General features: G+C 30.0%; 1 protein-coding gene across 1 annotated transcript; it reads right to left on the bottom strand.

Annotated features, from left to right (window-relative positions):
• Positions 1-14,875: 14,875 nt before the first annotated feature.
• LOC112101002 (protein FAR1-RELATED SEQUENCE 5-like) lies at positions 14,876-15,760 on the bottom strand. The gene has a single exon (XM_024190890.1). It carries the CDS (start codon positions 15,758-15,760, stop codon positions 14,876-14,878), a length of 885 nt encoding a protein of 294 aa, XP_024046658.1.
• Positions 15,761-16,061: the final 301 nt, after the last annotated feature.

Genomic DNA, 16,061 nt, shown 5'->3' with positions numbered 1-16,061 from the left:
CAAATTATTATTTTTTACTTAACCATGTGTCGAGTTATAATTGGTAACTTAATATGTGAACAATTACACTATATTTCTAAAGTATAAAATGAAAAAGTGAACCCTAAGTCTAACCTAATTAAACACACTATTGCTGCCACTCCCCTGCTGCTCTTCGATTTCACTGCTGCCACTGCTCTGCCATCATCAAGCTTCAGCCACCGACTACCAAACGGGCTACCATTATGTACGTCGCTGACTTGTTGCCGCCATTCATCTTAGTCATCGTTGTCGCTCCTCTACCATCACGTCAAGCTTTAGCCCAGACAGCCGTCGTTGCTTTACCACCACTGTTAGTCTCCCGCCAAAATCAATATCGTTCCTCAACGGCCTTCTAGAATTTTCCTCTCATGCTTTCCACGGTCGTTATTCTCCTTCTTCACCAACATCACTTGCGAAACGAGATACCGAAGGAGTTGCAGATATGTTCTTTTCACACTACATCTCTCTGAATATTGAAAAGTCTGTTCCTTTCATATTCTTCCTCACTTTAAAAACACCCAAAAGGAAATTATAATCACAAGTAATTGAAACGATTTTTTTTTCTTTGGTTTGGCATTTTCTTAGCGACTAAGCTGGGTTAAATTAAGTGTTTCTTTTTTTTTGGGTTTGTTTAGAGTTAAACTGCTTATCGTAATTGTGCTTATTTGTTGTTGAATTATACCCTTATGATTTTGGAACTTTTATACGCAAGTTTTTGTTTGATTTTTTATTTACCAAATACGATTTTTACCTAATGCGTTTGGCTATTGGAATTAGTTAATTTTCTTGTAATTTAATTTCTGCATATCAATAGCTCTGTAAGATAGGTTTCAATGCAGTCTATCGGTGCTTAATGGAGATGTTTCCCTAGGTATCAGTTTGTTCTATAGATTGAACTCATAACTAAGGCATTACTCTTTTTTTGGTTATTTATTTCTTCTTGGCTTGCAATTGTATACTTCAAAACATGTTATTGATATTTAAACGAGATATAATTTTGTTAGTTTATATTTTTGATGCTTCGAATTGAAAACTTAATTCTCTGTTGTCAAATTATAGCCTTGGGTTCGTGATCTTAGGCAAACCATTTAAGGAAAAATGACAATTGTTTGGTGAAGGTCTAGAACTCATTTTTGTGAAGCCCTGCATAAACTGTTGGTGCGACATTTTTAACTTTATTTTTTATATAAAGTCCTTTAGCAGTCATGTATGTGTAGAATTTTTGTTAGCTTATATGGTTATTATAGATTATTAATTAAAGAATTAATCAGGTGTTCCATTTTGGGCTTCTTAGGAAAGTTACAATAGGGCTCATGCAATTCTGAGGTGATCTAGAGTATGAAAATAAAACTTGTCTCCTTCAACATGATTTTCTTATTTTTACTTTCAAATTGTATATTGTACTAGTTTAGTATGTTTCAGATGAGATGCAATCTTCCATGTTCTTATGTCTCTATTTGGTGAGAAACTTTAATGCATAGAAACTAGATCTATTCTTGATGTTGTAGTGATATACCCATTTCTCAGGCTTATGAGGTTTACCATTGCACAAGTTTGTTTTGTGCAAATAACTCCATACCTGTATTACTTTTGTAAGGAATATGACTGCAAGGCTCTTGACTGCAGGTATGGTGTTAGTTTCAAAATTGTTAATTCCTTTCTAGGTATTCTTAATGGTGTTTTGTAGACTATTTTAAGTCACAAAGATAGTTGGTAAATAAAATCTATTAATATGATTGGAATTGTAAATGGATCAGTCCTGTTATGCCCCTTTTCTGCAGAGGAAAATTAGAGAATTTGATAATAGTTTCTTTTCCATTAGAGACCTAAATTTGTTATCAACCTTATGGCCTTATTATCCAACAAAATCTATAATACAAATAGCTTTTTAGATGATTTTTGTCTTTCTTATGACATCCAAGTATGAGTTTCCTTTACTGTTGTGTATTGGCTGATAAAGAAGTAAACTACACTGAGGACAATTCTTTCTCTCACTGAAATCTTCACTTTTGTACTTTTTCCTTTTTTTTTATGCTTGTAATTCTTCTCCTTTTCTCTATTCTATTGTACATTTGATAAGTGCAACATGTAAATTGCTTTTGGTTCCTGGATGCTTAAGGTTATATAAATATTTATGTGAATACTAGTGAAAGATGTTTATGTTGATTCTTAGTTTTTAAATCTATTCTACTTGCTATAGGTTCTTTGATTAGAAAATAGTAAAATATTTTTTTTGCCCCCTTAGAGAATAGTAAAATGCTTGTTAAACATTGTTTTCTACATGTTGCTATAATCCAGGGCTGCATATAAAGGGATAGGTAGATACTACAATTAAGGGCATGCTAAGCGAATGGAGAGGCAACAACAACAATCTGAAGGGTAAATAAAAATAATGGTGGTGATTGAAGGAACTGAGACGAATTGCTGGCCTCTTACTACTTAGACTCTACAAGTGATTTACCACTGGAATTTGGTGGACTTTGATTTTTTGTACAAGTATTTTGATGTTGGTGAATACTTATTTTAGGATATCTTTTGAAAATTTGGGATTGATGTAGTTTAGATGCTTTGGTGACATAGTTTGTATTTAACTGTAGTTTGAATATATATAAAATTCCATGTATTTTATTTATTGGATTTTTAATTACTAGTATTATATTTTGTATTTATTTTATATTGATCAATTTTATTTATAAAAACAAATTTATAGAATTTGTTAAATAATAATAATAAATAAATATACTATTAAGTCAGTAAAAATAATAATAAAATTTACAATATTAAAAATATTTTAAAATAATTTAATAGAAATAATACTAATTTTCCCGCCAAAAAATTCAAAAAATTCCTAAATATTTAAATAGTTTTGATTTCCCACTAAAATGTAGTGTGACGCGTGTATGACTTTTAACAGCTATCATAAACTCATGACGGGAAAAATTCTGTCATAAATTAATGACAGTGACATAGATTACATATATTTTGTCTGTCATGCACCCCTCTTTATGACGGTTATTTCTTGTCATCTATTGCATGTTTTCTTGTAGTGTAATATATACACAAATCCAAAAGATAGTGGAAATGGACCCATGAAAGCAATTCTCTAATAGTCAAATATTTCAACCTCAAGTATGGGATTTAAGGGCATCATGTTTCTTTTAGTAATTGATCCTAATTTTTGACAATTTTCACAAGTTTTGCAAAATTCATATGTGTCTTTGAATATGGTAGGCCAATAAAATCCACATTGTAAAATTTTAACTGTAGTTTTTCTTGAAGAAAAGTGTTCACCACATGCTTCAGAATGACAAAAATTAATGACACTACTTACCTCATTATCAGGAATGCATCATCGAAAAATCTAATCAGGGCAATATTTGAACAAATAATGATCATCCAAATAAAATTTCTTTACTTCAACCAAAAATTTCTTCTTCTCTTGACTATTCTATTGCGAAGACATTTTACCTGTAACAAAAAAATTAACAATGTTAGCATACCATGGTATTGAAGTAACATATAATAAACATTCATCAGGAAATGAATTATTAATGGGTGTTATATCAGTGCAGATTTCATATGTGAGTCTTGATAAATGATCAGCAACAATATTTTTGGCACTCTTTTTATCTTTGATGGTGAGGTCAAATTCTTGAAGTAACAAAATCCAATGAATTAGTCTTGGTTTGGCATCATGTTTAGTCATCAAATATCTCACAATAGCGTGATTAGTAAAAACAACAGTTTTAGAACCAAGTAAATATTAACAAAATTTGTTTAATACAAACACCACAACAAGTAATTCTTTTTCAGTTGTCAAATAATTCATTTGAGTACTATCCAAAGTCTTACTCGCATAATAAATCACAAACAACAAATTTATATTTGGTTTCCCATCATCATTTTGCAAAGTCTGACAAGAATCAAACAACAAATTTATATTAGAAGTTGTTTATTTGATTCAATCAAATTAACTAAACAAATATCACTAAGTTCATAAAAACTCCCTTTTTGAATATTCTCCTCTATACAATATTCAAGCAATTCCTTTTGTTCATTAATTTCATCTTCATTCTCATTTTCTTCATTAGGTTGCCTACACATGTTGAAAACATTCAATTCCAGAGTCATATTTCCAAATGAAAAATTCATTAAACCATTCATACAATTAATCAAAGAATTAGCAGTTGTTAAAAATGCTCGACTCAAAATTACAAGAATTGGTTTATAATTATTTACAACAAGTTCAATTTCTAAAATAATAAAATCCACACGGTATATGAATTTATCAACTTGTACTAAAACATCTTCCATTATTCCTTTTGGTACTTTACTGATCTATCGGCAAGTAAAAGTATAGTTGAAGTTGATTTTAACTCACCAAGATTAAGTTGAAGATAAACTGAATATGGAAGCAAATTAACACTAGCACCAATGTCTAACAAAGCATGCTCAATTTTGTGATCTCCAATGATACAGGAAATAGTAGGACAATCAAGATCTTTATATTTCAACTTATTATTAGTAGACAAAATGGTACTTACCTGTTCAGTCATTAAATGACTTTTTCTTACCTTCAATTTCCTTTTAATAGTGCATAAGTCCTTTAAAAATTTTACATATGAAGGTACCTGCTTGATTGCATCTAACAGAGGAATATTGACTTTCACTTGCTTAAAGATTTCATAAATTTCATAAGAGTGATTTGATTTCCTTAGTTTATTCAATGCATGCGGAAATAATGGTTCAGATGGAACAATAGTTATTTCTTCACTAGGTGTAAGTTTATTTAGTTCTTCATTACCCTTTGAATTTTCATTGTTGCTATCTTTACAAGGTTTGGGAATAGGCCGATCAATAACCTTACCACTACGAAGAGTTATAATTGACTTGACTTAGTCCATGGGTGAATTTTGAATTTTAGGACATGGTTGTGGTTGAGCTGAAAATTTTCCTTTTTCTTGAATTGTGAGTTCAGAAGCAATTTTAGCAAGAGTATCTTTCAAAACAAAAAAGGTTTGTGCATTTTTATTATTAATAGCATCTTGCTTTCTAATCAGTGAATGCATTGTATCTTCCAAATTGTTCCATGGTGGTGGAATATATGGTGCATAAGGCTAAGTATTTTGAAAATTTTGTGGAGGTGGTGCTTGTGAAGATTGTGTATTATTATTATTCTTCCAAGTAAAATTTGGATGATTTCTCCAACCAAGATTATAAATCTGTGAATATGGGTTTAGTTTGTTAAAAGTATTGATGGCATTAGCTTGATCATGCAAACATTCTTTGAGTGCAGGCAGAGTAGGACAATAATGACTGAAATGATCATTATAACTACAAACATCACATGCAATTTCTTGAATAGATTTTATTTGATCACTTTTTTTATTTTTCAAAGCTTCAACCTGCCTAACTAGGAATGCAAATTTTGCTTGTAAATCATGATTTTCCCTAAGTTATAGATTCTTCCACTAGATGGAGATGGTTGTGGTTTATTAGTCAATTCAAATGTTCCAACAATATCTTAATGTTGTGCATTTTCAACTAATTGGTCAAGGTAATCTAGTGCATCTTCATATTTTTCTCTCTAAATTCACCATTACACATCATTTTTACAACTTGTCTACTTTGTGGTGTTAAGCCCTCGTAGAAATAAGTGATCAATCGCCAAGTTTCGAAACCATGTTATGGACATATGTTAAGCAATTCTTTAAATCTATCCCAACATTGGTACAATGTTTCTTTTTTTTTTTTTAGTTAAATAAGTGATTTGCCTTTTAAAAGAATTGGTTTTGTGAGATGGGAAGAATTTTTTCAAAAACTATTCTTGCATATTATTTCAAGTTCTTATTGATCCAGATCTAAGGTTTTGTAGCCAAGTTTTAGGTTTATCTTTTAATGAAAAGGGAAAAAGTTTTAATCTAAATATGTTCATGCTACAATTTTGGTATGTGTATGTATTACAAACTTCCTCAAAATCTCTTAGATGCAAGTATGGATTCTCAGATTCTTAACCATGAAATGTTGGTAAAGTTGGATAATACCTGGTTTGAAGTTGAATCAAAATGCTTCTAGAGGAAATACTATACATGATGGTGCTCCGGTTCTCGTTGGATTCATGTAATCTCTCAAAGTTCTTGGTTGATTCTGATCACGTTAAGATTGGTTGTCACCCTGATCAACTAGAGGATTAAGTTGGCCTAAAATGTTTTCATCTTGGATCTCGTCTATGATTGGTGGTGGTGATTAAGATCTACAAATTAACCTGTCACTTGAAGTCCGAGACTAACGTCTCATGCAATGATGATGTGTGAGTGTAAAATTATGTTGTAAAGATGATACACAAACAAATGACTAACAAAACAAAAAAAAATGAAAATTACACAAATTAAAAACAAAATGAAAATTAAATAAACAAGATAAATGTACAAAAAAAACACAAGACAAAAATAAAAAAAAACTAAAAATTAATTAACTAAAATTAAAATAACTAAATAGGCAATAAACCAAACATATAAACAAAGTAAAAACCAAAAATAAAATAAATGCAAAAATTAAATTACAGAAATAAATAAAAGAAAAAAAGAAAAGAAATAATTAAAGTGTAGGCTCTTTTTTTTTCAAATTTTAAAAATTACCAACCGATTAAGTGATTAATTCAAATTAATGGGTCTTGTAATTTTTAAAGTCAAAATTCTTTTTATTGAGTCCAAATTAGGTCCAAAGAAATCCAGTTATGTTTCAAGAAAGCTCAAGTTATATGTCCGAATTTGAGATTTATGGGAAATTTTGGCAAGGGACCTATTCAAAAATTTTTTGTGATTTTGTTGTCAAACCGAAATTATGAGAAGAATGAGCCAGAAACGAGATTTTTTTAAAGTACAAATGAAATTATGAAAGATTTCGGGATAGAACAGAATTTAAGAAAAGAAAAAGGGGGTAAAAGAAAATTTACAATAAAAGTAAAAGAAAAAAAAGAAAAAATAAAACAAAATAAATACATCTCCCGGCAATGGGGCCAAAACTTTGACACAACTTAAAAGTGATTTCTAAGAGTATCTTGTTATATTATAACTCGGTGAGTCCGAGATCGATCCACAAAAAAAGGATTTAATCTGTTTATTTAAGTTTATCAAAAAAATAAAATTAAAAATTAAAAATATGCAACTTAATTTTAGAAAAATTATGAAATTGAGTTAGTTAGGATTATGGATCCACTCCTAATAATAAATGCAATTTAACAAATTTTTTTTTATTTTATTTCCCAAAAGATTAATTGTATAAATTAAAATTATTTTCCCATTTATTTTATTATGGATTAAGAACTTAATGTGCCAAAACTTAATTTGTCTACAATAAATCAAAATACCATTTTACCATACTTTATACGAAGATATTAAGAATTCATCGTGCCAAACTTCCATGTTTGTCTACAATAAATCAAAATTTCAAAATATAAATTATGGATAAAATTAATAGAAAAAAATTTAATTTGTACAATTAAAAATAGAATTTGATTAAACCATATTTTTACTAAGAGTTTCACCTTCCCCTAACTACTAATATTGAGCTAAACATTTTTAAAATAAAGGAAATTATTAAAATTGAAAAATGCATAATTAAAAAAATAGAACTTGAAAATTGAAATAAAACTAATTTTATTGATTGAAAATATATAACAAAGAGAGATAAGAAGAAGAATTTAGGGGGAAAGAAGAGAAGAGAAGAGAAGGTGTGAAAAGGTGTGTCCCTCCCCCTCCCCTCTCTATTTATACTAATACATAGTAAATCCACACCACATAAATAAGTAAATATAATTACATCTTAGCCTTACATTTGTCCCACTAATAAAATGTAAACCTAATGTAATCCACTCAAACACATTCAACACATTCCACCAATAATTACTATACCTAATATGATAAAAACTTACAGCTTTACAATTACCACATTTACCGTGGTGAAAACTTAAAAGTTTACAACAAAAGTCTTGGATCCTCCTCAACAATAACATAATTTCTCAGACTTCTAAAATCTAAATTTGACATCTGCACATTTGTTTGGAGCCTCCAATTGCATGAAATTATTATTTTTACCTAATAAACACACAAAAATACACAAAATCAAATACTTAGAAAAATAATTAGAAATTCACAATATGTTACATAATTACAAATATAAATTACAATAATAGCACAAAATAACATTTTTACCCCTTAACAAACATACAATTTTTAACACTAATCACCCATTATTATCACTAATAATGAATATCACTTATTCAAGAAATAATCTTTAACAAGTCAAGCATATTCATTCATTGTGTGTATTTAAAATTAAAAATAAAATCTCCGTACCTACTAGATGATTCATTCAATCTTCATATTGTCCCATCGACTTGATTTGGTCTGCTTAATTAACTAACAAATTAAAACCCATAAAATAAGATTAATTTCATTCGGATTCTTTCTTAATCTCATTTTTGCCAAGATTTGTAAGAGATTATGACATTTTTCCTTTAAATGTATTTAGGGATAGGATTTAATTTATTTTTAATTTTTCTTCATGGACATCAAAATATATAGAATTAGTGGCTAACTAAAATGGAATAACTAATAAGCAACTAACAGATGTTAACTCTATAATATGTCTCTCTTTCCCTTGTCTATCACTGTTTTTTTTCCTTCTTCACACAAATAATCACCCCCATGCCTTTTTTTATTTTAATTTAAACCCATGATTTCTTTTTTTATTATTTGATTTGGTACAATGATCACAGCTAAATTAATTGTGAAACAAAAATCAGAAAAAATTACATATTCTCCCCTCAAGTATAAACTAAAAATATTTAGATCCAAACTCAAATGGACTACAATACTTATCATATCTAAATTTAAAAAGTTAATAAATTAAGGTACTTTATAATAAAAAGTTCATATGGCCCCTAATCAATTCAACTTATTTTACAAATCATAAATATCTATCAAAATGAAATATTATGAATGTGGTATGACAATATCATCTTTAATAAGTTGAGTTAATTACCTAATTACAATCCAAGCCTTTCAAACATTCCAAAATCATTCTCCACATGGGATTCTTCATCTCCACCCCATTAAATTTATTGGAGAATGAGGTGGGGATTGAGGTAGATCTTCCCCCACCCCATTACCATTCTTACCCTGAAGTATTATTCCATCAACTTAAATAATGGGAAATACAACTGTCTTTCCGAAATAATGGGAAATACAACTGTCTTTCCGTAACACTAGGCACGTACCAACAATTTAGCTAAATAAACAACTTGGACTCTAATTTATTCAATAGCTAGCAAGACTTATTCAAAGCATAAAAGAAACAAGCAAAAGAAATTAACCGGAACAAAATAAAGGACGTGTAACAAAAACATAATTCATTTATTTATCAAGGAAAATGAGCAAATTTGTGTAAACTCCTTATCCCCATTTCTAATTTCTCATAAATTTTAACCATATATCGATGGAACAAATCATCCATGCTTGCACTTCCAAAATAATTGGCTACTTGAAGGATCCTTCTCTTTTAATAACTTGCCTTACTTCTCCAACATAAGGTGTAAAGAAAAGAAAAAAATGAATAATTGAATTACACCGATTTTGATTCTTCAATCAACCCCTAAATAAGTCCGAGAGAGGAGTAAGTCGTTTTAATATATGTACAGTTTGGTTAGCGCTTCTTCCAATTTAATAGCTGTTCTCATCCCTTTGACATTGGAATTTTGTTGGACCTGTGTGGGCTTGTTGAATTTAACTATGCTTGTTCAATTGAGAGTTGAGCTTTTAACACCCGTTTAAATATCTTTTAAAACCTCATATTATTTTATCTTTACAATTTTGACCTTACAAATTATTTTATTAAAATTAAAAAAATTATCTTCCTAAACCCTACTTCATTTTTCATTGTCATAAAAATACAAGGATTTTGATTATGTTTTAAATACCTGTAGAAAAAAGTGCTGAAATGATTTTAGATTATGAGAAATAATTTAAATTGAATTATAAATTATTACAATTTACATAAGAAAGTGCATTGAATTTTAAAAAAATTGCTTGAAGGGCAAATGTTAAATTTTTTTTTTTGAGAGAAAAAGTCAAGTTCCTCGAGATTTTGTTGAGAAATATAAATAAAGGAAAATGATCTGAATCAAAGTTTTTAGTAATATGGAAAGTGCTCAATTATAAGTTGATAGAGAGAGAAAGTTCGGATAATTTATCGAGAAAAAAATCAAGATTTAGTGTACACTAGGGCTGACAAACACCTATTAGGAGGGGAGAACGAAGGTCATTGTTATCTTATGTGATAAGTTAACAGACATTAGACAATGGAGAAAGTTTCCCACAACTCCTCTATTACTATTTATTATATTTTCAGGGGTCCCTCTATGGTGCCGTAATTTTGTTTACGGTATTAATAGTGTAACAAATTTGTACCATTAGATGTAATCAACGGTACACATTATTTTTAATAATGAAAATATTTAATTATTTCAAAAATGTTATAACCGGTTAACAAACCGGTTGCAAAACCTAATTTAAATTTAAAAGGAAAGAAAATAGAGATACAATAAAACTCAACCTCCTTCTTTATCTCATAAAATTCGTCATCTGTTTATCTCCTATGTTGTTGTATTGAAATTGGATTCTTGAATGCTGTCTCAGTTCACGAATGATTAACCATGTCAAATCGTAAACTTGTTCTTATAATTCAACTTTTTCTCCATTTATTGCCACGTCTATTTGATAGGTAGGCTTTTAAATTTATTGCTCGATCGTGACATTAGACAAGGAATCGCAGATTTGATGTTCTTTGTTGTACTAAATTCATATCAAATCTTGCTTTGATGCTATAATATATTTAGTTACTACCTTACATTTTCTTTTTTCACATTTGAAAACAAATTCTTTTTATTCATAGGATTACATAAAGTGCGCAGCCCTGAAGTTTGAACTTCAAAGGATAAAGTTGCATTGCAGCATGTTAAGCAGCAAAGCTTCTTCGCTGCATCAGATAGAAGACAAAATAACCTAAATCGGTGAATCAAGTGCAGCCAAGACTTGGCTGAGTCAGCAGTTAACCACCAATCGTTTAAGAAAGAGGGGCAAAGCAAGCTGAGGCCCACTTATTAATCTTAGCCTCTGATTCCATTCTCCTTTTCTCCGCCCTGATTTGATTATCTCCAGCAGCGACGCTAAAGGTTAAACTGGCATGATCTTGCCCACATATGAATGTAGTTTTTTTTTTTTTTTTGATTACATGGAAATGAACTAATTACTACAGCTGAAGCATGCAAAACAAGATTAGAAGCACAATACTTCTAGGATCTGAAGGGACAAATTTTTTTTTCAAGTTTGTTATATGTTTTTTTGTGAAGACCTGAAGATTCTAGAGTCAGATTAATAATTTTGCCTCTCTTAGGCTTTATGCGGTGGGAATGATCTTTCTCTCTTTTAATTCTCTGTCATTTTCTCAATGAAGGCAACAAGAGAAAATTCAATCTTTCAAACTCTCAACATTCAGAATTTGGCTAGTCTAGTTGTCTACCTTGCAAGAGATCTTTCCGTTGCACTTTACGAATTTATATTATTTTGAGGAGGGAATTCAGCTGACTATTAATATCTTACAATTGAAATTTAAATGTCGGTCTTTAAATTCTAAAAATTAAAGACAAGCCCAATATGAAAATATTGATGTTAAAATCTTCATTTTTGTTTGTTGATATTTTATTTGTTAGTATCATAATTTTATAGATATACTTGATGTTACATGATTGACTAAATATTAACATTAAAATGCAGATGGAAAAAAAAGATGATGGAGGGCTCCATAAAAGCATTAAAACAAACGGAGAGGGTGAAGCAAACTTTCGAAATTGCAACCATGAGAAGGAATTGACAAAGCTTAATGAAAAAATTGATGGGATGACTTTTAATCTTGCCGCTGTCAGGTATGAATTTGGTGAGCTGAAGAAGAACAATTTAGATACTTATGCATTGGTACAAAAAATGTATAGTGTAGTTGAAGCACTTGAACATAATATAACTCATATGCAATCATACCCATGGAAGGAAAAGATGAACTCTTCTAGTAAAGATGTTCAAAATTGTACAAATGAATCAAGTGGTCAAAATTTCGTGGGAAAGGGAGATGAGTTTGGGGTGAAGATCGCAGAGATTAAGGACAAGATTGAAGACGCATGTGATGAAAATTTATCATTGAAAAACTTATTTGCATATAGGAAACTGAAAGAGAACCAAATCTTCAACAATGTTGTTAAAAAGGTATGATAACAAACTATTATTCTACATTTTTTTTCAAAAATTTTTTGTACTAGCACATTCATTAAATAAAAAAAATAAATAAAATTCATGTTCTTATGCATGTCGGATAAAGCCATGGATGCAATTGATTTTGTGGATTTGGTATCATCGGTTGAAGTAGATGCAGTTGAGGATAAAAAGGTGCGTCCTCGAAAGCCCAGTCGTTATAAAAAATCTCCTTATGAAAATTTCACCAAAAAAAAAGGCCGCCGCAACAAGGAGTTTGGTTTATCCAAACATGGAGCTTCTTTTTCGGAGGAAGAATGGTATATTTTACAGTATATTTTTCATGAACAACTAGATAAAAGGTATGGAAGTATTTAATATAATCATATTTTATACGTTTGTATTTTGATGTTCTTATTTGTTTTAATTTCTTATTAATGTGAGTGTATAATTTATACAGAGAGAAAATTGTAATGACAAAGCGACATATTGTTACCCGCTTCTTAATGTCTTCTTTAGCTCCTAATGTTTGGATATTTGATGAGGTATACTCTGTGTGTGTGTAATATTCAGAGCGTAATAAGATTATATGTATTTAATTTATAATTTATTTTGCATTTGGTAGTGAATGTTTTAATAATGATATTGTGATTATTTTATACATAGATCATAAGTTGCTATGCCGAGTACTTAACTAGAAAGGAGAGTTTGAAGCAAGATTATGAGACTCGAAATTGGTTTTTACCAATTCTTTTTGGGGTATGTTATATATTTTGCTATTACAAATGTATAATATGTTTTTACTAAAAATTTAGAATTTTTTTTAAAGTTATATCTTACCATCTTCATATAATTATTAATTTATGAATTTTGTAGCAAATCGTGGCGAATGTGTCAGGTGTCTCAACCATTGATAGATCAAATATCGAAATTTCGGTTCGTAAACATAACATTTGTGAATGTTACATGGGTGCACTCAAAAGATGTGAAAAGGTCAGGAATATTATCATATGTTCAAAAAGTAAAAAGTTATTTACTAAAATATCATATGTTTTATTATTATCATTTGAAGTGTGTAATGATTAGTATAAAATTTCTGTATTGTTCCACAGATATATGTTCCTCTTTATGATGGGCTTGCAAAACATTGGTATCTTGTGATAATGAATATAAAAGATAAGACTGCTGAGATTTGGGATTCTTTGCCTAATTCTGAAATAGAACCAAATCATCGTCAAGAAATCGTTAAGCAAAATGTAAGTTCAAATTTTTTATTTGTTTATATGAAATTACTAGATGCAATATATATTAACTATCATTATTATTATTGCAGTTACATGCATTGGACCTAGTCTTGTTTCGTGATATAGCCTTTAACTTTCCTTCTGATTGGTATTTCGCTGACTTTGACATTTTATATCCAAATAATGTGCCAATTCAACCAAATGGAAATGATTGTGGCTTGTATGTGATGAAGTTTATGGAGACTCCATGTGAGATGTTATTCCCAACTTATAAGGTAACTTAATCATACAATTTATATTTCTTAGTTTGCACAATACTTTAATCAATATTAAATTGTTATCAATTCTATTATATGCAGTATGAATCGGATGAAGAAAGATTTCGTCTTGCGCTACTCCTTGTAAATGGTGATGCAAATGAAGTAAGAGATAGTGTTATACAAAAAGCACTATCATTCCATGGTCCTAAGACGAATGTTATTGCAACTAGTAAAGTTAGAACTAAAGTTGCTTCTCAGAAAAAAAAATCGTTCAATTAATAAAGTTAGAACTGTAATTGGTACTAGAGAATATTTGAAGAAACCAGGAAGAAAATCCAATTGATCTGCCTAGTAGAGATTTAATAAATTTGGTATTGGACGTAATTTGTATTTTGTCACTTTTAATTTTTTTGTCCCCTCAATTGAATTTTATATTCAATGCAAAGTTTTTATTTGGATTACGTAATTTTCTTTTTTAGTTTTTAAGTTTTTGGATTACTCTTTATGAAAATTTTGTGTCTTGTTACTTTCAATATTTTTTGTCCCCTTTAATTGACCTTTGTATTCGATGTAAAGTTTTTATTTGGATTACTCATTAAGTTTTGTTAGCTTTTGAGGTTATGGTCTCTTCCAATTAAAAACTTTCAAAAAATAATAGTCTGCTTTTTTTTTTTGTGTGTGTTTTAAGTTCAGCCTACAAGTGAATGACTGTATGTCGTTAACTAAAAATCTGAAATGTCAAATATCCATTCCAATATCTTTTATGAAAATTTTGCGGGAAAAAATTATCAAATTTTCTTCTTAAAATGAATCTTGACAGATAATTCAACAGACCGGCTTTCTGTGTCAATTGGCGAAGGAGCACACAATGATTGGAACTTGCAAGCAATCTTGAATGGACCATTTTGACTGTGGTTGGGGATTGATTTGGATTGATTTGCAACTTTAACTTCTGTTGAAGAAATCTATTCATATATGCATTCATTCCCTCGCACCGTTGTGTAGTACACATGTCAGCAAAGAAATGACCCTATAAGAATGTTTCTGCTCATCTATGTCGTTTTGTATAAATTTTGTTCACCCAATCATTATTTTGCAAACCTTCTTCCTCCACCATATTCCACCATAATTTATCAAACTCTTCAGGTGTAAGAAATTCAAAAATACACTTTGTAAATACTTTTATAAAATTAGGTTTATTACGTACATTAGATTGTGCATTCCTCTGTAGATGCCAAACACACAAACGATGACGAGCTTCAGGAATCACCTTTTTAATCGCTTTCCTCATTGCTCGATCTCCATCAGTCACCACAGAAATAGGCTTTTTATTATTCATGGCAGACAAAAATGTTTCCAACACCCACATATATGTCTCAACTGTCTCATCCACAAGTAATGCACATCCAAAAAAACATGTTGCATAATGATTATTAACTCCCACTAACATGACTAATGGCTTACCATATTCATTTGTCTTGTACGTACTATCAAAAGCTAACACATCCCCAAAGTGGTGATAATCTAAACAAGAAATAGAATCAGCCCAAAACAAGTTTGAAAGTCTATTCTCCTCATCTACAGTGTATTTACAGAAGAAATTTGGATCCATATCAGCTTTTCCTTTTAAGTATGCCAGAGCAGATTCTGAATCTGTTTCAAGCATCATAGACCGACGTTCAATATCTAATGAATTATACAAATCCTCCAGTGTGAAGCCCACATTGTCATAACCCCCAGCTTGATTGACTAAAAAATCCATAATTTGACTAGTCTTTATACCAACAGTTTTCATCGCAGTAGCTTGAGCCATGTCACAATCTTTAACTGATCGATGGGATCGAAGGAACTTAATCTCATAATTCATTGCCAACTCATGTGAGTGTTCAGGGATAAACTGATTAACAACCCAAGTACCAACCTTCTTATTCATCTTCACTCTAAAAGCAACTGGACATTTGACTCTCGTAACAGTCCTCGGTTCCCGAATTCTATCTTTCCTTTCAACTTACTGTTTAGCACGCTCGCCCTCCCTATTACAAACCCAAAGTCTCACATTGGTTTGACCATCATTATCATACCTTATATCATTCTTACGAATGCTGAAGCCCATTACTTTCGAGTAATTACTGTAAAAATTCTCAGCATCTATAAGTGTCTCAAATTGACTTCCAATTACATCTTCACTAGTGAGTTGTTGCAGGTGCTTACCATTAAAAAAAATGGAACATGAG

The sequence above is a fragment of the Citrus clementina genome, unplaced genomic scaffold (genome assembly GCF_000493195.1).
Source record: "Citrus clementina cultivar Clemenules unplaced genomic scaffold, Citrus_clementina_v1.0 scaffold_2, whole genome shotgun sequence".
NCBI classification, from domain to species: Eukaryota; Viridiplantae; Streptophyta; class Magnoliopsida; order Sapindales; family Rutaceae; genus Citrus; species Citrus x clementina.
The sequence above is the reverse complement of the archived record's forward strand: the minus strand, read 5'-3'. Positions and strand labels throughout refer to the sequence as shown.